Source organism: Cervus elaphus, chromosome 13 (assembly GCF_910594005.1).
Source record: "Cervus elaphus chromosome 13, mCerEla1.1, whole genome shotgun sequence".
Lineage (NCBI taxonomy): Eukaryota > Metazoa > Chordata > Mammalia > Artiodactyla > Cervidae > Cervus > Cervus elaphus.
The window spans coordinates 6,047,746-6,072,348 of NC_057827.1; the positions used below are offsets into that span (position 1 = coordinate 6,047,746).

At 37.9% G+C, this 24,603-nt stretch overlaps 2 protein-coding genes across 3 annotated transcripts; both read left to right on the top strand.

The window, feature by feature from the left end:
- SNURF (SNRPN upstream open reading frame) lies at positions 1-17,408 on the top strand. The gene is made up of 4 exons (XM_043921407.1): positions 1-157; positions 6,267-6,362; positions 9,645-9,770; positions 17,272-17,408. Exons 1-3 carry the CDS (start codon positions 144-146, stop codon positions 9,748-9,750), a joined length of 216 nt encoding a protein of 71 aa, XP_043777342.1. The 5' UTR covers positions 1-143; the 3' UTR covers positions 9,751-9,770; positions 17,272-17,408.
- On the top strand, positions 9,753-23,442 carry SNRPN (small nuclear ribonucleoprotein polypeptide N). Of its 2 annotated transcripts, XM_043921405.1 has the most exons (8): positions 9,753-9,770; positions 17,349-17,417; positions 18,627-18,778; positions 21,389-21,500; positions 21,950-22,102; positions 22,548-22,686; positions 23,040-23,165; positions 23,272-23,442. In XM_043921405.1, the coding sequence occupies exons 2-8, from the start codon at positions 17,415-17,417 to the stop codon at positions 23,307-23,309; spliced, it is 723 nt and encodes a 240-aa protein (XP_043777340.1). In that variant the 5' UTR covers positions 9,753-9,770; positions 17,349-17,414; the 3' UTR covers positions 23,310-23,442. The 2 variants fall into 2 exon arrangements, with proteins under 2 accessions (XP_043777340.1, XP_043777339.1); XM_043921404.1 differs by lacking the exon at positions 9,753-9,770 and having other exon boundaries at positions 17,279-17,417.
- The last annotated feature ends 1,161 nt before the right edge of the window (positions 23,443-24,603 follow it).

A 24,603-nucleotide genomic window follows, 5' to 3' on the forward strand; every position in this document is an offset into this window, starting at 1 on the left:
AGTCTGGCCGCGGGGAGCGGAGCGGCTTGCCGCGCCAGCGCAGGCGGAGTCCGCGGAGCGGTGCCGTGGCGGCAGAGGAGCGCAGCGCTGTCTGCCAGCCGGAGATGCGTGACGTTCTGTTCTGAGGAGCGGCCAGCGGCGCAATGGAGCGGGCCAGGTCAGCCGTGTGGTGGGCAACAATTTTTTTTTTAATCATCCTGAGCTTCCAGAACGAGAAGTATTTTGGTATTTACTAGAGATCTGGGCCCTCAAGTTCTTTGTCCAGTGGCTGGATGGAGCAACTTCTGGAGGCTTGGGGCTGGAGTGACTCTCCCGACCGTGTCTTATCAGGTCTCGGGGGTATCTGCACCGTCATGTTGCGCCCCCTCAGATTCTCTGGGGTGGCCCTTTGTTCCTGTGGTTGAGGCCGTGACCACGATGCGACAGTCAGGGGAGGGCGGGGTCAGCGGTATCCACAGCGGCCGTGAGGCGGCAGCAGGTGCCATGTCCGCAGAGGCGCTGATGTGTGGCATCCGCGGGAGGGAGTGGTTGGCGTGGTCCCCGCGGCAGTGATGAGGAGGGGGGACGGGGTGGCCGTGGTGGCGGCTATTGAGGGGGCGGCCGAGAGACCGCGCTGCTCGTGGGGGGTGAAGTGGGCCACGAGAGTGTGGTGGGGTCCCTCTGTGGCCTCGGTATGTGGGGGTGGTGGGGTGCCAGCGTCATTGGGGGCGCGAGAAAGCAGTCTTGCGGCGTGGTCGTCTTGGACACTGCTAAGAGAGAGGGTGAGCAGGTGCGGGCACGCGGGTAGAGGAGGCCATCTGTTTGAAGACAAGGGAGAAAACTGTTCAGTGTTCTCGTGACCAGCAGTGCTTTATTTATTTATTTATTTTTTATTTTTTTAATTTCTTTTTTTCTTTCCTTTTTTTTTTTTTTTTAAATTAGTTGGAGGCTAATTACTTCACAACATTTCAGTGGGTTTTGTCATACATTGACATGAATCAGCCATGGAGTTACATGTATTCCCCATCCCGATCCCCCCTCCCACCTCCGTCTCCACCCGATTCCTCTCGGTCTTCCCAGTGCACCAGGCAGTGCCTTTACAGTTTGAATAGCATGGCAAAACTACCCAGTCCCTAAATTGAAGGGGTGGCTGCAAAAATGTCTAGTCCTTATGTACTTGATTCCTTTAACTATCTCACATTTGTGAGCTTGGTGTAAGAGGAGGGATGTGTTATTCACAGCCCATCTAATGCATCTTTTGGGGGACCTGCCAGGTTCTGGTATGTGACAGCCAGAGGCGTTTCTCGTTCACATGCATGTTCACATGCGTTTTCCCTGCGTTTGGAATGAGTTTCGAAGGCCAGCTCAGGAGCGTGGCGGTCGGTGTCGCGTCACAACCTTTGTGCGGCTCTGTGAAGATGGCGGCCGCCGCAGCTGTGCGGTTCTGGGCAGGCGCGGAGTGGGAGCGCGGCCCTCCCCGCGGTACCGCAGTGGGGGAGGAGCGGTCCTGCCGACTCCAGGCGGGGGGTCGGCCGCGCCCTGGAGAGCTGTGCGCCAAGGGGGAGAGGCGGACCGGGGAGTCGGGGGCGGCTGCCGCACCCCGGTGCTGCAGTACGGAAGGTGTGGGCTCGGGGTGCGCAGGCGCGTCAGTGATGACACCGCCTCTGACGTGCACTAGGGGAGGGGATTTGTGCAGTTGCCACTGGGCGGGGCGGCCCTCCACCGCCTACACTTATGTGCCCGGTCCCTGTCCCTTCCCTGCTCTGCTGGAGTGAACTCGGGAGAGGAAGGACACAGGTTTGCGCAGCCTCTGGCTTGTAAGTCACCCCTTCCCTGTAGTGCTGTGATGGAGTGGAGCAGGTAGGCCAGAGAGTTGCACAATTTTTCCATCCTGTGCCTGCCTGAAATGTCAGGGCAGCTGCACTGTGTCCTTGGCCTTCTCCTACCTCTTAAGGGAGAGGTGAGGGCTTGGAGGCCAAGAGAGGTGAGTGCATTTCAGGATTCACTACGCTACTTAAAAGACAGCCTCCATCACTGGTGCAGGAGCTTTTTCAGTTTTGCTCATTTGCCCTAGGTGGTGCTGTGAGCAGTCTTAATTATTTGCTGTATTAAGTGGATTCAGTTAGCCTTTTAGACAACTCTCATTCCTTTAATCTCTGATTTCAGTTTTCTAGATTATATAATTCTATAGCTACATTTTCCTTACCTGTCTGTCCTATTTCTTGATCGCTAGATAATCCATTGGTGATGTTACCTTTATAATTTCCTTAAATCAGGGGATCAAGGCTCCTCTAAGACTCTTTGGAACTGAGGTCTATGAGTTGTTTGTTCAAGGAGAACGGCAGAGAAAAATGTAGAATGTGAGTCCTAGGTTTATCTGGGATTAGTGAATTCTTGCCCTTGATTGGACTTTTAAAAATTTGGAATATATTTGCTTTATAATACTGTGCTAGTTTCTGCTGTACAGCAACTTCACAGTTGCTCATGTGTACAGCTATATGTGTGCATATCTCCTTCCTCTTGATTTTTTAATTATTATTTTTGTTCCATTATTTTTTTGAAGTTGGAGCTGCTATGAATATTCGCTGAGAAGGGGTAATTAACAAAGTAACTATTCCTGTATCATGATTATTGTATTACTATTCCCATACTTTGATTTTGGGGGACATTTTTAAGGATTTTCCTTGCAGAATTTTGATGTGCTTGCCTTTTTTACTCATTTATCATAAACAGTACGCCTGCTTGTGTGCCCAGTTAGAATGTAATTAAGGGAAATGTAAATTAAGCTTTGGAAGCTTTGTTCTGGAATTGTTTATTTTCTAGTAGCTTGAAAAATAGCAGGACTCTGGTATTTTGTGATACTTATGATTTGCATTTTTTTTTTTTCTGCTTGTAGGAAGATACTGCTTCAAATATGAACATCTGATCATTTGGCCCTTTGCGAGATGAGAGTGCATCATCCTGGTCCGCCATTTTGTAGTCTTGCCCTCTGACTTAGGACCTCAATATGGCGGACCCTGTGGAAAGACCTGAAGTTTGAAGGTCTCTGTCCTGCCTTGTGGAATATTTGGCATAGTACCACAGCTTTTTAAGAATGGGAAAGGAATATGAGCCCTGTCTGAAGTTTAGAGCAAGGACTATGTGTTGTTTTCTAAGGCAAGGTACTTTGAACAGGAGTTGTTGATGGTTAAGGCATCATACTTCACTAATAAAGGTGGGCAGAGAAGTTTTATTTTCTGGTTCCTGGGTGCTGGCTGGCTCAGAATTCTCTTTGATTCTAAAGGTTTTGTTTTTGGAGGCACTGATTTGCATGTTAGTGGGGAATTCATACCCTGGGATTACCTCACACTATCTTTTTATTTCTCATTCTTGAGGTCTTAGTCATTGAATTATTACTTTTTGCAGGAGTAGGGGGGGGCCTGTGTAAGGAATCCTGAATATTTGATAGAATATTATACAGGAAAAAACCCTATCATATCTCATCATCATTTGCTTTTTCAGTATATTTTCAAATTTGTTGTTGTTTTAGTTGCTAACTCATGTCTTGACTTTTTTGGGACTCCACGGATGATAGCCAGGCTCCTCTGTCCATGGGATTTATTAGGCAAGAATACTGGAGTTGGTTGCCATTTTCTTCTCCTGGGGATCTTCTCAGGGATTGAACCAGAGTCTCCTGCTTGACAGGTGGCCTCTTTACCATGGAGCCATCTGAGAAGCCCATATTTCCAGATTAGTATTAATTTTTTAGTGAAAGGGATTTTGGAGTGAAAAATTAACATTGTGTACATGTAACATTTTTTTCTCCTTAAGTGCTGGATTTTCTGAAATGTTGGCTTCTGAGTTGGAAATGCAGTTAGGGACATTACAAATGTACATATGTGTGTTTAGAACAAAGTTCAAAATAAAGCTACTCATCACTGATTTTGCATGTAGCTTTAAAAATCTTTGAAAATTAAAAAAAAATACCTTTATATACTGATTCTTTTCTCAATTGAACACAGACCTTCAGGTTACATAAAGGAACTGAAGATTTTTTCCGAGGGGTGGGATGGATAATGGGGTGTTCTCAGTTGAGCTTCCATTAATCATAATGGGTGGTCTATGATAAAGCAGAGGTCTATGGCAAAGCAGAGATTTATAATTCCTTTTACTGTATTAATGTATTAGTAACTATATTTGAAACTACCATCTTGTGTATCAGTATTTCATCCTTTTTTATGACTGAATGGCATTCCATTGTGTGATATACCATACCACACCATATTTTGTTTATGCATTCATCATTTATACTTTGGGTTATTTCTATTTTTGGCTATTACAACTAACACTGCTAGGAACTTTCATGTTCAAGTTTGAGTTTTTATTTCACTCCAAGCTTGGAGTGGAAATACTGGGTCACATGTTAATATGCTCAACATTTTTAAGAAGTGCCAGGGTTGTATAATTTTTCATTTCTCCAGTTTCTCCACATCCTACTCCTGTGGTGTGAAGTGGTGTTTGTGGTTTTGATTTGTGTTTTCCTAATGGCCCTCATATTGAGCATCTTTTCTTGTGTTAAGGGAAATTTTTATGCTTTTGGAAAGCGATCTGTTTGAACCCTTTACTCATTTTATGTTTTTGTAATTCATTTATTTATTTTATAGCTGTGCTGGGTCTTCGTTGTTGCACAGGCTTTTCTCTACTTGTGGTGAGCTGGGGCTGTTCTCTTAAGTTGCAGTGAAAGGTCTTCTCTTTCCTGTGGCTTCTCTTGTTGTGGAGGCTGGCTCTAGGGCATCTGGGCTTCAGTTGTTTCTGTTCCTAGGCTCTAAAGCACAGGCTCAAAAGTTGTGGTGTAGGGACTTAGCAGCTTCATGGTCTGTATGTGGGATCTTCCCATACCAAGTATGGAACTTGTGTTTTCTGCATTGGTGGATTCTTTACCACTGAGCCATCAGTGACGCCCCCTTTACTCATTTTAAAGTTGAGTTTTGTTACTATATTATTGAGTTGTAACAGTTCTTTATATCTCTCTAGAGTTCTTTATATCTGGAGGAGGAAATGGCGACCCACTCCAGTATTTTTGCCTAGAGAATCCCATGGACAGAGGAGCCTGGTGGGCTACATGTAGTCCATGGGGTCACAAAAAATCGAACACGACTGAGTGACTTAATACTAATACTTGACATATTCTGGATAAAAGACTTTCATCCCATATATAATTTGCATATATTTTCTCCCATGCTTCTAATTGTTTTTCTAAGTGTCTTTTGAAGCAGACTTTTCACTTTTGGTGAAATCCTATGAATTCCTTTCTCCATTAGGTACTTTAGGTGTCATAATCTAAGAAAGTATTACCTAATCAAAGGTCCAAAGGTCAAGGAGATTAGCAAAGGTATTTTTTTTTAAATGACCTTTTCTACTGCTTGATTAGAACATTAAAGTTTTGGAAGCAAATCAGGATTATTGGTAAACTATTTTGTTTATTTTGCATAATCTAATATGAAACATAAAATAGCATGGGTTCAGGAAATAATCTTTTGGAATGTGTCCTTTGAAATCTGCCTGTGAATTATTATATTGCTTGAGCTGTGTAAAATGCATTTCCTTATCTCTGTTTTGAGTTGACATTTTGAAATTTCAGTTCCTGTAGTTTCTAATCTGTGACCCAAGTGCTGAACAGATTTCCTGTTCAGATCCCTTGAGCAGCCATTTTGTGAGCTATTCTGCAGATTATACTGTCAGTGGCTATGTTTTTTTTTTTCTTAAGCATTTTAAAATATTTCTTGTTTCTCATGCTAAGAAGGAAGCATTCACACAAGAGATTCCTTAAATAGACATTTTGTAATTTAAATTTTATACTTTATTCCACTATATAGAAGGATAATAAAATATTTTTCAAATCATTTTTGTCATTTTTTCAGGGGTATGTATATTTATTTGTATGTAAATATATATGTAAATATATAGTGTTATATCTATATATGTGAGTATATGTAGGAATACACAGATTTGCTTACTTTTTTGATATTTTTCCTTTGAAGTTTTCTGATGTCAAGGGGAATCTAAAGGGAGAAAGTAGTTTGGGGCTAGATTCTGATCATTGATGGATAAAGATCTTCTAATATTTAATTCTACCTTTGTCTGTTTTATTGATTTGTAATTGACATATATCACCATACCTTGCTTTAATTAGATTAGATTAGATGGAGTTTAAAAATTCCATTTTACTAGATATATGTATAATCTTTAAGTAAGTGGTATTTCAGAAATTGATGAAGTCTGTAAAACAAATCCTCTTTGTACCTCAGGGACCGTTTACACTTGAGACGGACTACAGAACAGCACGTGCCAGAGGTGGAAGTCCAAGTCAAACGTAGAAGGACAGCCTCACTGAGCAACCAGGAGTGAGTACAGTCAGGCCCTGAGAACCAATTTAGGGTGTTTTCAAATTGGAACAAAATATGCTGCCACAGGGAATTTAAATGAATTTAATTAATGAAAGAAGCTTGTGCATGTTATATTGATACAGTAAAAAAGCAATTAAATCATCCATAACCATGTTGTCCTAACTTAACTTTTGCTAAAATTTTAGTGACATGTATTTCCTTTTTTCTATGCATGTGTAGGTAACATGGTATGTTCATAAAGTTCTACCTCCTTCAACATATTTATATTAAAATGTTTCTGCTTTATTATCTGTTACACTTTTGTTGTGCTTGCCAAATGTTCTATGCTTTGAAGAGATGTAAATTTATGTGTTCATGTTTGCTCTGCAATCTTTAGAATTTTTTTAGTTAGTGCATTTGAAATGTATACATTTTCCTCTTAATTTAGGATATGAATGTGTTTCTAGAAGGAGCATTTCAATTAAAACTATATTAACATTTCTAAATAGTCACAACTTAGCAGCTAAAACAATAACAACAACATGACACATACTGAATCTACATTGGGTCTTGTGCGTTTTGTTGTTACTACAAATCTTGATAGTTATCAGTGGTAAAATTGTTTTTCTTTCCTAAAGCAGTAATTTTTCAAATTGTATTGCTGTTACTAATATATGAATATAATTTTCTCATAAAACATGTAATTTTGAGATACACAGTGAGTATCAAATATCACTAGTCCATTCCCCTCCCTGTGTCTCTTCAAAGATAAATCCTCAGGTACTTTGATCTATTATCATTTCAGACCTTTTAATATGCATTCATGTCTACATATATGGAGTGTGTGTATGTGTGGGGAGGCATGTTTGTTTATATACATAAGATTTATTCTGTAACAATATGCCTTAGGAGTCTTTCCATGTCAGGTGTTCTATAATAACATTTATCATTATCTTACTAATGGGTAGTTAGGTTGTTTTCTTAGTTATTGCTGTGAAGAAAGGAGCGGTCAATCTGAAAATTAATATTACCGTTGTCTCTTGAATAATGAAGGAGTTAGGTTGCAATCCCCCACATAGGCAAAAATCCCCATGTATCTTTTGAGTCCCCCCAAATTGAACTATAAATGGCCTCTTGTTGACTAGAAGTCTATATTGACAGTTGACTGACAACATTTTTATATTAAATGTATATCTGCATATATTTTATGTGTTCATGACATACCTAACTTTGTTTCTTTGATATTTCTAGGCTCTGGTTTGTCTGCAAGTTTTTCCAAATTGTCAAAAATTTCCAAAAAAAAAAAATCCCTAATATATTTATTGGGGAAAAAAACACATATAAGTAGACCCACACAATTCAAACTTTTGTTTAAGGGTCAACTGTTACTAATATTTATTTGTATTTTATTTCACTTCTTCAAATATGAAGTTTTTTACAGAAATTATTATACAACGTGGGTAGCATTTTATATCTTATTTTTGTTATTTGCTCGTTTAATATATGGAAAAATTTCAGTATTTTGCATATTTAAAATTATTGGCAAGGCAAAAGATTTCTCCATTTTCCCATGTCTGTTTTACTTTACTTATTCTGCAGAGTTCATTATTCTTTCCTTTGTTAAATTTTGAAAAGGAATACTTTGAATGAATATTTTATATAATTTATCATTTATGATAGGCATTTGCCTGTCTTCTTTTATATGGTAATGCCATTTTTTTTCCTTCCCAGAATCTGTAGAAATAACTTGAAATAGATTAGAGACTGTGGCAGAGGTACGGGTGGAGGAGATTTCTTGGAAGAGGATCTTTGTTAGTGAGTGAAGGTTCTATTACATTTGTTATATTTTATTAGAGCCTTTATCCAGTGTAACATCAGTGTGAATCATCAGTATAACAGGTGGTCATATGCTAATATTCTAAAAGCCTGCTTTAGGTTTCATTAATTTGTCCATATCTATGGAAATATTTTATTGCTTTTGAAGAAGAGACAACTTCATTTTCCTGATGTCTGTTGTATATGTTATCTATAAATACTAGGAGGTGCTGAACTAGAATCTGAGGGTAATTTTGAGTTAGAAAAATAATATAATTTCCCCAACCACCTTTGTCCACTTTGATAATAGTTGGATTATAGGAACAGGTAAGCAGTATAAATATTCTGTTCTCTAAGCCCAGCTTTTAACCTGAGCCATCTAGTTATCTTTAACTCTGGTGTGATCCCAGAGGCCCACCAAGAATAACAAAGACACTCCTATCACTTGTTAAACTCAAAGGATTAGAGATTACCTCCTAGGAACCATGAACAAAGTCTAGCCTGATTCTTTATGTTGTTGTTCAGTTGCTTAGTCATGCCCCACTCTTTGCAACCCCATGAACTGCAGTTAAAAATCTTATTTTAAAAGTATAGAAATAGTGGAAAACCATTTATCACAGTCCCATTTTCAATTCTAGCTGTTACTGAATATTTTCATACATATGTACTTATCAACTGCCTGCTAGTGTAGTAAGAGAAGTGGATTCCATCCCTGGAAGATCCCTTGGAGGAGGACACGGCAACCCACTCCAGTATTCTTGCCTGGAGAATCCCATGAACAGAGGAGCCTGGTGGGCTGAGGTCCACAGGGTCACAAAAAGTTGAACACAACTAGTGACTTAGCATGCAAGCACATACTTAGCAACGAAGGCAGTTTGTTGGCTGGTGATTTATTTATGCTTGTCTTGTTAGCCAGCAACCCTGTGTAATTTCCTGTATCTCATCCTCAGGATGAGATTCACGGCCAGATAGAGTCCTACTCATAGGTAGGAATATGTTGAGTATTTTTCTAGAATTCCCTGATAACTAAAGGATGGTAGATTTACATAGTCTGAGAACCTAAGTAGCTTGGAAATTCTTTGTTTCAGTTAGTAACTTCTTGTCAGCATAAATAACTATATTAAAATGTCTCACTGGAAATGCCTTAACCCTTCCTACCCCCTACCTCCCTAGGGGTTAAAGAGTTGTTTCCAGATTAGAAATGGTTATTATACTGTTGGTTCTTTTATAAGGCATTTTAAACCAGAAGAACTCTTTTTTTTTTCTTTTTTTAAGTTCCTTGGTAATATCACCAAAGAGGGTAAGTATCCATCAGTTCTTATACATTCCTATGTGCAGAGAGTCTCCTCTTTTATAATTTATTCATAATGTAATGGTATGCTCTGAACCTTGATGAGGATTAAATGTAAGGGTATTTTTATGTTCACATTGTTAACTATTTAGGCAAATGTCTTTTCATTTATGTGTTTTGTGCTCTTGTTTTAGGTGTCACCTGTACCTGAGGCGATCTCAGCAGCAGCAAGTACCTGTGGTGGATTTCCAGGCAGAACTGAGACAGGCATTCTTAGCTGAGACACCAAGAGGTGGTTAAAGCAGTATTGGAACACCAAGGTAGCTGATTTCAAGAGAAAAATAAAAACAGGTTATAGCTGATGAAATCATGATCAGGGTTAAACAACTAATTAAAGGGTAGGATGTTTGGAGGTCATTTAATTATTTTGGATATATTCAATTATTTTTCCTTAAAGGCTTCATACAAATATAAACACATAGCAGAATGTTTAAAAAAGTAAAGGCAGTACCTTAATGCTTTCACTCTGAAAGACTTTTGTCGTGAGTTACTTTCTAGACAATGTAGTCTTTGCTTTTTAGTTAGTTTTATTCATATTTAACTTGTACTGCATTTCACCTTAACATAAGAAAAGTATTTCATTATAAATAGTTGCTGAATATCCTGCTAATATGTTTTATAATTCCTTTCTGAGAGAACTTTATTTTTTCTGCTGGTAGTTTGAAATGAAGCTTCAGTGAATTGCTTTTTGTAAAACATTAGATAGGATCATTTCCTTGGATATGCAGATGTAAAAATAAGTCAAGGAATTTGAATTAAGGTTCATGTTCTAAATTACATTACGAATTATTTGTCTTTATTGCCATGAGAAAGTATAGTGCTAGGTACACTTTCATCTGCGTTAATTATGTCAATTACATATAATTTATTTCTATTAAATTAGAAATACACATCACATCCATTAACAGATGAGAAGCTAAATACTTTCCCAGGCTTATTTACTAGTTATTTTTTGTTTTCTTTTCTCATATTTTGTTACTCATTTGTTTGAATCATCTGACAGTGTAACAAAACTATTAACCCATGATTTGTCAGTGTTACGTAGATTTATTTACAGTGTCTTTTTGTGTTAGTTGCTTAGATTTTTAGGAAATTGCAATTAGTTTTGATTAAATACTTTATTTTTCCTTTCTTTTTTTTAAGTTTAAGATTTGAATGACCTAAATTCAAAGGGTTTAATATGTACTTTTCAGAAGCTAAGAGAGGAAAGAAGTTTATAGATGAGTTTTCTTCTAGATTTTCTTTATTTCTATTTCAAAGTATAACCCCGCAACTCAAATTTATTAGGCTTGTTTATGGCCATCATTTCAAAAGGAAAAATCCTCCCCTACTGAATTCTTTACCCAGCATTCTCCAGTAATTGCCTGGACTTGATTGTAAGATAGTAGAATTGATTTCAGACAGTGGAATCTGGCAATTATCCTCAGCTGTCCCCCAGAGTAAGAACATTTTTACATGAATAAGTGTGCATCATTGATCTTTTAACCAAGAATTTTTTGGCCCTTATAGTTTAGATACTCTTGAAAGTTCCTGTATAGTATTATTTAAATCATAATTATGATCTGCAAGTAGAGTAATCTAATTTTCTAAGTTTTAAGTGCTAGTTTCATCTAAATAGTACTAGTTACTAGAATTATTTTACAGCAGGAGTTGATTGCCAGTCTTTGTAAATAAAATATTGTTAGCACAGAGCCATATCCATTTATTTACATATGACCTGTGGATATTATTGACAGTACAGTGGCAGATGGGAGTATTCATGACAGATTGAATGGCAGGCAAAGCCTACAATATTTATTATCTTTCCCTTTAAAAGAAGAAGTCTGCTAGTCTCTTAGAGAACCACTTTCAAAGATGAAAACATAAGGTGGAGCCAGTAGTGGAGTGTTGGTACCTTAGAATGTGGCAAAGGGAAAGGCATGATAAGGAGAGGAGATGAAGTAACAGTGCAGAGTGGAGAATCCGATGAATTTGGCGATAAGGGTCTTGTTCAAGTCTGCTATACATGTAAGTGGGTAAAGACATTTAAACAATTAATATGTTTTCTTTTTCATTATAAAAATGTAAAGCATATGAGTGATATCCTAGAAAAATGGGAAAGTAAACCACAGATTTTAAATAGCCATGTTGGAACCATAGTGGCCTTTTTTAGAATTTTCTTTCATTTTACCCATTTGCTTTTCTTTTGAAAACATAGTTGTAATCATGCTTTTAAACTATTCTACTTATGTATACCATTAATGTTCCTTCATTTTATTACATAATCCTCAATAGCATTTGTAATGAATAAATGATGGTCCCTTCATGATTTACTTTTCCTTTGTATTTGTGTTTTTTTTCCCCCTAGTTTGCTATGCTATTATGAATATTCTGCATTTTTAAGATACTGTATATTAGGTATTTTAAAGTTATTAGGATGATGATTCAGTTTGGGTATGCAGGGTATAAAAATTAGTAAGTTCTTAAATGTTTTGTTATGTTCCTTTCTAATAACATCATAAGCAGTATTGATTACCATCGAGAATAATTCAGTTCAGTTCAGTCACTCAGTGATGTCTTGACTCTTTGCGACCCTGTGGATTGCAGCACGCCAGGCTTACCTGTCCACCAACTCCGGGAGTCCACTCAAACTCAGGTCCGTTGAGTCAGTGATGCCATATAACCATCTCATCCTCTGTCATCTCCTTCTCCTGCCTTCAATCTTTCCCAGCAGCAGGGTCTTTTCCAATAAGTCAGTTCTTCTCATCAGGTGACCAAAGTATTGGAGTTTCAGCTTCAGCATCAGTCCTTCCATTGAATATTCAGGACTGATTTCCTTTAGGATTGACTGGTTGGATCTCCTTACAGTCCAAGGGACTCTCAAGAGTCTTCTCCAACACCACAGTTCAAAAGTTCAAGAATAATTACTACAGTGGTAATTTCTTAGTACCACCTTTGATGTCTCTTTTCGCCCCTTTGATAAGTAAACACTTTCCAAAATGGAAAAATTGTTTTCCTCTGGTTTAACTGGCATTGCTTTGTGGTTAATAGTGTCCACTTACTTGTGTTTCTCATGTTAGACTTTTTGCATTTTTTTTTTTTCTGTGAAAGGTCTATTTTACCAGGTGAATGGGAACTAATACTATACCATTATTCTGTGACTTCTCATTTTTTGTATGTTATTTGGCCAAGTCTGACCATCAGATCTTTTGATTTAAGGAAGCTTTACATATTTACGTAGTTTAATCATTTCAAAGTCCACCGTTTTCAAAAGTTTGAGAACGCTTCTTCCTGAGAAGTCCCAGGATATAGTCAGGCCCCCGGACCATTTATTTGTTTATGTACACTTTCACCAGGAAATTTATGGTAACTGCTAATTCCTTAGTGAATTGTAACATTGCTGCTCTTGTTTTTTTCCCTCTTAAAGCATTTTGTTCTTCTTTGCTATGGAGATAACATTTGATCATTCTACAAAGTAATATATCTCCTTTCCCTCACAAGGATTCATAATTATAGTATGCTGAATTTAGGAATGAGAGAAATTTCAAGGCCATCTCATTAAGAGAAGCCCATTCTTAACCTCTCCAATTAGTCAACCCCTATTCTGAGTGAAATGTTATCTCCTATTTATATGGATTATTTTATACATATTACATATTTATGTCCCCAGTTCTTTAGTCCATGACTCAAATCCCCAGATGCATTTTTATACATGGTAACAACATAGTGGGTGTGGGAGGAGTTTGGAACCTCAGGCAGGTTAGATGGACAGATACAGGCCTGACTGGCTTCCTTTTGTGTTCTGATCCACTATACCAGGAAATCTTTGTTTGCATTTGTTGATCTATAGCTAAGCTGTATGAACCTGGTTTGGTATGTGTTCACTGAAATGCCAAGCAGGATAAAACATTTGGAATGGGTCTGATTGGGAAATCTGGACTCTGAAGTCTTTTGGCATTGAAGGTAAAATCCCTGTCTCTGAATTATAAAGTTTCATTGGAGAGGTGACTGACTACAAATTTCCACCTTAAATGCACATTTGATACTGATTCCCACTGAAAAGTGAAAGCATTAGTTGCTCAGTCATGTATGACTCTGCGACCCCATGGACTGTTGCCCACTGAGCTGCTATATCCATGGAATTCTTCAGTCAAGAATACTGGAATGGGTAGTGATTCCCTTCTCCAGGGGATCTTCCCGATGCAGGGATCGAACTGAGGCCTCCTGCATTGCAGGCAGATTCTTTACTGTCTGAACCGCCAGGAAAGCCTATTATATTAATCTTTATTTCAGAAACCTTTCTGTGATTACATTTCTTTCCTTTAAGTGAAATTTTGAAAAGTCATATACAGTCCTGTTTTTTTTCCCCTGGTAATCACTGTCTGTGGCTCATTGTCTAGTAGCATATCTCCATTTGGGAATAAGCTCCAGGAATACTGTCTTATTGAACATTCAGCTGCTTTTGTTCTTTGGAGGCACTAATGGCAATATTAAATGTAATCTTAGAAACTCTGAAGATTATTTGACGGTTCAGACAATTTATTGTATAAGAACAGCTTTATTGGTGTATGTTTTATATACCATAGAATTTGCCCAGTTATAAGCAGGTTGCCGTTACAGCCATTGCACACGTCCTTTTAGGGTTTTCAGTTGCCCGAATAAGATCCCTTCGTGCCATTTAATGCATTCCCCAACTCCACCCCCTATTTCAGATAACCACTTAACTTACTTTCTGTCTCCATGGATTGCTGAAGATCTTAAATCTTAGCTATACCATCATAAAAATGGAAATTGCTAGTGGTTCAAACATATACCAAGGTTTCCTGAATTTACAGACTGCTTTTATATAGAGAATCCTGTCAGAATTCAGAACATTTAAATTATAGGCCTGAAACTTTTCATGTGAATTTAGATTAAAAGTTCATTTATTTGGGAGTTTTCCTTCCTCTGCAATTTTCTGGAAGAGTTTGAGCAGGATAGGTGTTCTCTAAACTTTTGATAGAATTTGCCTGAGAAGCCATCTGGCCTTGGGCTTTTGTTTGTTGGAAGATTGTTTATTACAGTTTCAATTTACATGCTTGTGATTGGTCTGTTCATATTTTCTATTTCTTCTTGGTTTGGGTTTGGAAGGTTATACTTTTCCAAGAATTGGTTCCATTTCTTCCAACTTGTTCATTTTATTGGCATGTAATTGCTCATACTATTCTCTTATGATCCTTTGTATTTCTGTGTTGTCATAACTTCTCCTTTTTCATTTTTAATTTTATTGATTTGAGTCTTCTCCCTTTTGTTCTTGATGGGATCATCAGTTTTATCTTCTCACATAACCAGCTTTGCAATGAATTTTGCTATAGTCTCTATTTCTTTTTCATTTGTTTCTTCTCTGATCTTTGTGACTTCTTTCCTTCTACTAGCTTTGGGTTTTTTTTGTTGTTGTTCTTTTTCTAGTTGACTTTAGGTGTAACGTTAGGTTGTTTATTTGATGTCTCTTTTTTCTTGAGGTAGGCTTGTATATCTATAGATTTCCCTCTTAGTACTGCTTTTATTGCATCCAATAGATTTTGAGTTGTGCTTTCATTGTCATTTGTTTCTAGATATATTTTGATTTCCTTTTTGATTTCTTTAGTGATCTATTGGTTATTCAGAAGCATGTTGTTATGTTTGTGTTTTTTATAGTACTTTTCATGTAGTTGATACCTAATCTTACAGCCTTATCAGAAAAGATGCTTGAAATGATTTCAACTTTTTAAAATTTACCAAGGGTTTGATTTCTGGCCCAGGATGTGATCTATCCTGGAGAATGTTCCATGTGCACTTGAGAAAAAAGTGAAGTCTATTTTTTTTGGATGAAATGCTGTAGATATCAATTAGGTCCAAGTGATCCATTGTATCAGTTAAAACTTGTGTTTCCTTATTGATATTCTGTCTGGATGATATGTCCATTGGTGTGAGTAGGATATTTTAAGTCCCCTACCATCACCCTGTTACCAAAATCAGACAAAGATGCCACAAAAAAGGAAATTACAGGCCAATTACTGATGAACATAGATGAAAAAATCCTCAACTATGTGCTAGCAAACAGAATCCAACAGTGGGCTTTATCTAGGGATGTAAGGATTCTTCAGTATACAGAAATCAGTCAATATGATTCACCATACTAACAAATTGAAAGATAAAAACCACATGATCATCTCAGTAGATGCAGAGAAAGCCTTTTACAAAATTAAACACCCATTTATGATAAAAACTCACCAAAGGGTAGGCATAGAGGGAACATACCTCAACAAAATAAAGGCCATATATGACCAACTCAGAGCAAACGTTATCATCAGTGGTGAAAAACTGAAAGCATTTCCTTTAAATTCAGGAATAAGATGAGTCCACGCTCACCACTATTATTCACTCTTAGCACTCTTATCACTATCATTCAACATAGTTTTGAAAGACCTAGCCATAGCAGTCCGAGAAGAAAAAGGAATGAATCCAGATTGGAAAAGAAGAAACTACATTTATTGAGGGTAGGATTGACTTACAGAAAAAGCTGCACAAAGGATACATGACAGTCTGCATGTGGAAAACAAAGCTTGGGAGAGAGATTCTGAGTAATGGTCATTTTATTTTATTTTTTATTTAGAAAACCTAATACCCTCCAAGTTCTCTTTAAAATGTATTGAACTGACACCAAATTTTGCTAATTGTAGGGAAATACTGCCTCTACATTTTACCATCCTTACTGAATTATTTGTATAATTTCATTAAACTCTCTTCTAATCTATTATAGTTTTACACACCATTCTTTTTTTGATGATGCCATAGATCTTAACCACTATTTAAATGATGTTATTTTCACATAAGAAAACAGATGATTGTAAATTACTTAACCAGCTTACTGTTTGTAAATCTTCTGTACTGAAAACAATGGAGACAACAATCTTACTTGAAATGTTTGCATTGTTGAAAGTACAATTATACTAGATTTTGTTTATGATACTGAGTTACTTTTATATGTAAAACCAAATTCCCACTCATAAAGAACATAATGTGTGTGTTTACTTTTTAAATATAATTAGCAGTTTGAGACCACTTACTAGTTTTGGCTGGGTTTGGTTCATACTTATTAGAAGCATTTTCTTAAGAATATCAGGGGGACATAGTATTCTAATGCTTGTTTCTTTGATTACTAAGAAAGTTGACTGTACATACATATAAGCATTCAGTAGTTGTATGTCGCCTTTTAACAAGGGACATCTTAAGCAGGTACGTGATAATATATTACATTATTAGTGAAGAGAGATTTCCTAGCATTATTCTGAAGGGACTTTGGCTTGGTGTGGGGAGGTAACATTGAGGTTGAAAGCATTTAGGTGGTTTAGCCAAGGAGCAAAATCTGGGCTAACTCAGGAGGAATTCAAATGGAGAAACTTAGGAATACCAAAATGTTGAGGTTACTTGGTATTAATTTGTGACCAGAGAATCAAACACCTTAAAATAAGGATGGAAAAAGAGAATACTACATTTTGGGAATATTAATAGAAAATTAAGCTTATTTTTGAAACTTTTAAGAATTTCTGTGTAAAATTATATTCAACAAACTGGTAACTTATAGGTGTGCAAAAAATGGGTGATAAGGTGATCAAATAGTGAAGTTTGGTGTTTAATTGGTGGGTATAAGAGTGAAAGGGGGTGATTTTGACTATGTCAAATAGTACTTTTCATGCAAGATTTTCTGCCTGTTTAAACCATGGTAGATGTGGTGCAGCTTGATCGTGCTTTCCTCTGCAGGCTCCATCTACTATTTGAAGCTTCTGCCTCAGCTTGCATTGTTTGTAAGAGAACCTGCGTCATACCTTTATCTGTAGCCTTCCCTTAGGTCTTAAGGATCCTGAAACTTTCCTGTGGACATTGAATTTGGTGGAACAGCAATCATGGTAAGATGTTCATTAGGGTCGAGGGGAGAGAAGCTACTCTCTCAATATATTGGATTTCCAGAGTGTGGGGTGTTGGGTTTTTAATAAGGAATTAATCTATAGTGATGATACCTCATTGCATTGAATAAAAACTGGAGAAAACCTATGTATGTTGTCCTGTTATAGAGATCTTGCATTGTGAAGAAAAACAAAAGAGAATTTTTGGTCATATTTACAGTGGTGAGGGATCACCTGCAGATGAGGGACTCAAGAGGTCATATTTCAATAGATTGAAAAGTCTACTTTGAAAATGGATGGTCCAGCAAAACCACAGCCGAGGAACAGGCTTGGAATCAGTGGGGAAGAAAAATGGAGGTCTTTAAGGCTTGATTGGTACAAAGGAAAGCAGTCTAGAGAGATACAGCATCCTGATCCATTTTGTGGTTCTGTTTAGGTAACCAAGAACATACATTCTTAATGGGAAGGATATCCAAAGGAACTGAAAATTAGTTTTTGAGGAATGAGAAAGAATCTTAGATTTTTACAGTGGTTTGGGGTCTTCCAGAGGTCCACAGTATGTAAATAGTATTTCTGCATATTAAAATTTCAGTGGAGTGGTCACTTGGGATGAAAATCTTTTTAAAAGATGCCTTAGTAGCACCTTTTAAAAAAAATTAAAAGATTGAGGAACACTGATGAAAGTTCTGAATGATACAAGAGGTGGGGTGTAAGCTAGGATAGAGGCCTTTAAAAGAGAACTGAAAAATAATACATTGTGTTTACATTGGGTTGATAGAAACTGCAAAGTTTTTGATGGAGATAAGAATTTCCCACCAATTGTCTGGGTGTCTAGTGGGAAAAGAAATAGTCCTCAGGATCAAGTACTCTGTAGGAGAGTGAGATTTGGGATTCAAATTGGGAAAGGACAGAGTTTAGAATGATGGTATGCTAAAAGGGAGAACTGGGTTTGGCATTCTATTGGGGATGTCATATATTTAGGGCAGTGGAAAACTACATAGGGATTCTGAAAAGTAGACCATTCTATAGGAGAGTATAAGTGGTCCTGGGTCCAAATTTAGTATCCTAAAGGTAAGAAAAGATTGACTGCATGATGTTTTTCTTAAGAAAGCAGCCAAATTTGGATTGGTATAGGAGTAGGGAAGAAATAGGAAAGGGTTAGAAAGTAGCTGCAGACAAAGTGATGACTGACTCTTTTTTTACTCCTTCCAGACTGTGGGAAAGAGTAGCAAGATGCTGCAGCACATTGACTATAGGATGAGATGTATTCTGCAAGATGGTCGTATCTTCATTGGCACCTTTAAGGCTTTTGACAAGCATATGAACTTGATCCTCTGTGATTGTGATGAGTTCAGGAAGATCAAGTAAGGCCGCTTTGGGTTTGGGCAGTGGGGTCCTGAGGGAGAGGCAGAACAGTAAATGAGGGTAAAGTAAGTAGTTAGGGTACCTGCTGAAGGAGGCAGGAAAAATGGCAGTCCTGTCCTGGTCTTATCTCTGAATTGGATGAATCTCCCAGTATTAGAGTCACTGTATCCACACTACTATTTTAATTTTGAAACTACAATTATGAACTAAAACTGAGAAAAAAAGCTGAATGCTACTCTTTGAATAACAATTTATATTTATTTAGAAAATTGAGATCGAAGGAATCGTAAGAGTCACAATTACTCTTCATGGTTGAGGAGTTGAAATGAGAACAGAATAGTTCAGACCTGGTCTAGCAGTTGTTCAGCCAGCCTCTTTGCCTGCCCCTTGTTTTGTCTGAACTCGCGTGGTCAGTGTTGATTTGGCATCAGCCTCTAACCTCCCTTGCTTATTTGTTCTGGAGGTCTGTCCATGCTCTTTCTCCAGAAATAACTTCCATGTGCTTGTGCCTTACCTACGCCACTACCCTCTTTGCACCTGTGTTTGAAGAACTTCCTTTAACAATAAGAGCATGGCACTTGGGAGATCCCAGAGGCATTAAACTTTATTGACTTTTCATTCAGAGTATTTGGGGCAGTGCTTGTAGTAGCTCTAGATGTTCAGAATGGTTTTGTTTCAAGCTCTTATCTAGGGGCAGAATTTACATTGACCATTGGCTTGATTTTCTTCTGTTCCCACAGTTGATGATACATTGTCCAAAAATTTAATTTGACCACTTCACTTAGAATTTTCTGTATGAAGAGAAAGGTGATGATGAGCTTTGCCTGCCTGCTATACATGTCTGTTCTTCTCAAATCTTAATAGAATCCATAACATATTCCTTGTCCTTCCATTTTTATTTATTCTTAATTTTCATCCCGCACATGAAGTTGCATTATTTCAGAAATTCGAGATGATGAATGCTGTTAATGATGAATGTTAAGGTTTTGTTTAAATAATCTACATTTTTACTGAAAAGGATTTTAAATTACAACTTTGATAAATACTAAAGATAATTGAGAGTGCTTTAGGTATATCCTTAGTTTATGTCTCATTCTTCAGTAAGTTTTAGGGGTAATTTCACCTAAATAAGGCACTATCTATATTATATGGTAGAAGCTGTATGAATATATGAATTTTGCTGCCGACACATGAGGAAATAAGACTAACAGAGGTTCAAAAAGTTTTCGAAAGGATTGCCCCTGATTATATGCATGCATACTCAGTCACTTTGGTTGTGTCCAACTCTTTGCCACCTCATGGACTATAGCCTGCCAGGCTGCTCTGTACATGAGACTCTCCTGACAAGAACACGAGTGGGTTGCCATCTTCCAGGACTCAGACCCACGTCTCTTATGTCTCCTGCATTGACAGATGGGTTCTTTACCACTAGCACGACCTGGGAAGCCACTTCCCATGGTAATATAGCATGTGGTAAGTCTAGGAATAAGCAGGTGTCTGCTATTAGGCTGTCCATTGCCTGTTGCTGTTCTTATCCTTATTTCAGTTGTCTGTCATCAATATTTACTTATTTAGTTAAAAATGATTTAAATCCTATCTTAACATGAAAATTTTCAATGTTGCCTATCTTCAAAGTCTTAGCCAGTGTTGATCACTTTATAATGATCTCTTTATAATAGAAATAATTGAATTACTATGCAGTGCATTAGAAAATAATGTAGTGTCAATTATACTTCAAAAACAAACTCAGAAAAAGAGATCAAATTTGTGGGTGCCAGAGGCAGGACGTGGTGGGGTGAATTGGATGAAAGTGGTTAAAAATTATGAACTTCCATTTTTAAGATAATTAGGTACAAGGGATGTAATGCACAGCATGAGAAATGAGATTAACAGTGCTGTATGTTATATATGAACATTGTTAAAAGAGTTTCATCACAAGGAAAAACATTTTTTTCTTTTGTATCTGTAAGACATGTTGGAGGTCCACTGAAATTATTGTGGCAGTCATTTCATGAAGTAAGTCAGTCATTATGCTATACACCTTAAACTTAACACAGTACGCTTTGTCAATTATATGTCAGTGAAACTGGAAGGAAAAAGATAAAATTCCAAGTTTTGCTATCAGTAAAGACCCTTATGCTGGAAAAGACTTGAGGGCAGGAGGAGAAGGAGGTGACAGGATGAGATGACTGGATGACATCACTGACTCAATGGACATGAGTTTGAACAGACTCTGGGAGACAGTGAAAGATAGGAAAGCATGCTGTGCTGCAGTTCCTGGGGTCGCAGTGTCGGACATGACTTACCAGCTGAACAATAGCAACAACTATTAAAAGAATCTTAGCAATGTTATTTGCATCTGTGTTTCACAAAGAAGAAATTAGTTTTGCTATAGTATAACATTGAGGGAATATTCTGGAAGTTTGATGTATGGTAGGAAAAGAGCTCACCTTTATATATCGAGTCCAGTTTTCTTTGTTTTTGTCACAACTCAGTAACTGAGCATGAGTATCTGGGCATGGATTAATGTCTTGATACATAATGATCTATAAAAATGTTAGTGAGTCTATCCATAACTTATCATACTAAAATTTTGTTCCTATTTATAGGCCAAAGAATGCTAAGCAGCCAGAGCGTGAAGAAAAGCGAGTTTTGGGTCTGGTGTTGTTGCGTGGGGAGAACTTGGTTTCCATGACTGTGGAGGGACCACCCCCTAAAGATGTAAGAAGGATGTAGGACAGGACAGAACATTAATGTGGGAGGGAATCCCATTATTTGAATTATTTGCTAAATGAGTGTACAACAGAGACAAAGTACATTATACCTTTGTCAAAATGTTCCTGGCACTTGATATAAGTTCTTGTTTATCTATAATGGGAGATTAAGCAATTCTAATGAGTGATTCTATGTGCTGACTACAATTTAGTTATGGGTAGGAGTTACTAATTTGTTTTCTCTTGATAGGATCATGAAAATATATGGACTTCCAATTTGACTAGTGTACATCTAATCTGTAGGATGCTTCTGTTGATGCTATTTTGAATATAGAACCTCATATAAGATAGGTGATATGGGAAAATGTTGGAAAGAAGTAATTATTTAGGAATGATTTTTGATAGATGGCTTTCATAAATTGGATTTCAAGCTATATATGTATTTTTTTGTTTCAGACTGGCATTGCTCGGGTACCACTTGCTGGAGCTGCAGGGGGCCCTGGGGTTGGCAGGGCAGCTGGCAGAGGCGTTCCAGCTGGTGTTCCGATTCCCCAGGCTCCTGCTGGATTAGCAGGCCCTGTCCGAGGGGTTGGGGGGCCATCACAACAGGTGAGGAGCCAGGAGAAATTTTTGTTATTGAGAGAAAGTGCCTGGAATCTGATACTGAGGAGATTGAAAAAACTGAGTGAACATCCTGTACTGTGTAAAGCAGTATATGCTGAGAGGGAAGAGAGGGACAAATACACATTATGAAACCACCACGATGGCTGTAACTCAGCACTGTTGATGAGCGGAGAGGAATACGGATGGATAAACCAGAGTTGAGAATGCAGAGGGCTGCTGAGGCTGAAAGCGGGCGTGTTCACTTTAAAGGCGAGTGTGACAGTGGTGGTAGTGTGCCAGGATACTTTTAAATGAGAAAAACGGGAGAAGTGCAGACTTGCTGTAATTACCTTGTGTTTAATAGATAATGCATGGTCAGCCTTTTGTTTTCTATTTTGAATGCTGTGAGGAAGTGTTTACATTTGCTGCCTGCCTGTGCGTTCTTTCTCAGGTAATGACCCCCCAGGGAAGAGGCACTGTAGCAGCTGCTGCAGTCGCTGCCACTGCCAGCATCGCCGGAGCCCCAACTCAGTATCCACCAGGACGGGGGACTGCACCTACACCTGTTGGTCGAGCAACCCCACCTCCAGGTGAGCAATCGATGGAGAATGTGGTTCTAAAAAGAACTGTGAAATAATTTGGTTCTTAGACACAGACGTGGATCTGTGAAAAAAAGTCACGACCAAAAGCACTCTTTAAGAAGATACTGTATTAAGGCCCAGCCTAACTCCCTACCTAGGCACTTGGAGTATGTTTTCACTTTGGCCATTGATTTTTAATGAAAAGCATGAATTGGGATGGTCTGCTGTAGCAATGGTCAAGGAGAAATTTGTTCAGCTCTTTACCTAGTACCTGACTTATTTCTTTAACTGTTATCTTGTGCTTTATGCTACCATCTTAGCTGATTATGTGCCTTTTTTTTCCCTGCGATTTTTCTTTCTAGGAATTATGGCTCCTCCACCTGGTATGAGACCACCCATGGGCCCACCAATTGGGCTTCCTCCTACTCGTGGGACGCCAATAGGCATGCCCCCTCCAGGAATGAGACCCCCTCCACCAGGGATAAGAGGTGAGTGAGTATTAATAATTTTCTCAGTGGTACTAGCCAGGCCCCTGAATATTTATGTTTGTCTATTTTTTTATGACCTCATGGAATTTTGCTTTTTCTTTTCAAGGTCCACCTCCCCCAGGAATGCGTCCACCAAGACCCTAGGATACTGTTGATCCTTCTTAGTCACTTTTTGTCCTGCAATGCAGCTTGTGAAATGTGTGAAATGTTTGTGAGCTTTTGTCCCCTCTGTTCCATTAATATTAGCTAATAAATGCATAGAGCAATTAAACTGTGAGGTACTGTTGTACATTTTTTGCCTTTTGATGTTTAGGTGAGAGTTAAGATTGGGATTTTTCTAGTCTTGAAGTTATTATGGATGAGGTAAATCCTGTAACCAACTCATTTAAATAATTTTGTCTTTATATCTTACAGTAAAATGGTTGTGATACGTGTTTTAGCTTCACAACTTTGACTTTGTACACTGGCTGGTATCACATAATAAACTTTATACTGTCCCCTCTACTTTACTGTGCCACATATACTTGAAGGAAAGTAGGGATGTGGTGCCTTGTACAGCCATCTATAGAAGGAAATTGATACTGAATTAGATTTTGGTTTCTTCAATCAAAGTGTTTGAAATAGGAAAGTTCTACCTTCCTTGCAAGCTTGCTTCAGTTGATGAGCTTTTTGGACATAGTGCCCTTGTGCCTGTCTGGTCAGAGAGATGACATGATCCTGGAGTAATCATCCTTCCCTACCAGTGAGTAAGTATTTACAAATTTTTAAATGAGTGGTAGAGTATGGGTCCTGGGAACTGGGGAGATTGAATATTGAAATCAGTTGTGTTACTGAAGATATGACTGACACTTCCTTTAAATTTTCCTTTTTGGCTGCACTGTGCAGCATATAGGATCTTAGTTCCCTGACCAAGGATCAGATGCACACCCCCTACATTGGAAGCATGGTGTCTTAACCACTGGACTGCCAGGGAAGAACCTAGTTGACTCTGTTAGATACCAGTTACAATCATATCCAGCTGCATCATTTAGTGAGTATGGGAAGTTCAGAGAAGTAGACAACATCTTCCAGTTAAATAATTAACAAATGTCAAAATATCTAGGTCTAGTTAGAGTTGATATGGAACAGTGAAATCTCTTAAAAAGAAGAGGTTGGAGGTTTTAGGTTTTACGGCTAATGTTTCAACTAGACAATAAATGAGTCCTTATTGATTGTAGGAATTTAGCTTGTAAAACACCACAGTTCAAGATTGGTAATAACTCCTTAATAATTTAAGACTTGTAGACTAATTTGTCTTCTGCTTTGATTTTATCAGCAGAGATTATATCTGTGTCACCTTTTCCAGCTTTTAAATCATGGCCTTTCAAGTAACAGTCTCTGGAAGAAGAAGGGCATTCAAAATGACTACAAGTGCTGGCCCCAGCTTTATATGGTCTAT

What these genes read in the sequence shown, in the direction of transcription:
- SNURF (XM_043921407.1), top strand. An exon ending in GCCTCACTGAGCAACCAGGA is followed by an intron (nt 6,363 to 9,644) that starts GTGAGTACAGTC and finishes CTCTTGTTTTAG; the next exon opens with GTGTCACCTGTACCTGAGGC.
- SNRPN (XM_043921405.1), top strand. An exon ending in AGGGACCACCCCCTAAAGAT is followed by an intron (nt 21,501 to 21,949) that starts GTAAGAAGGATG and finishes TTTTTGTTTCAG; the next exon opens with ACTGGCATTGCTCGGGTACC. An exon ending in CCCTCCACCAGGGATAAGAG is followed by an intron (nt 23,166 to 23,271) that starts GTGAGTGAGTAT and finishes TTTCTTTTCAAG; the next exon opens with GTCCACCTCCCCCAGGAATG.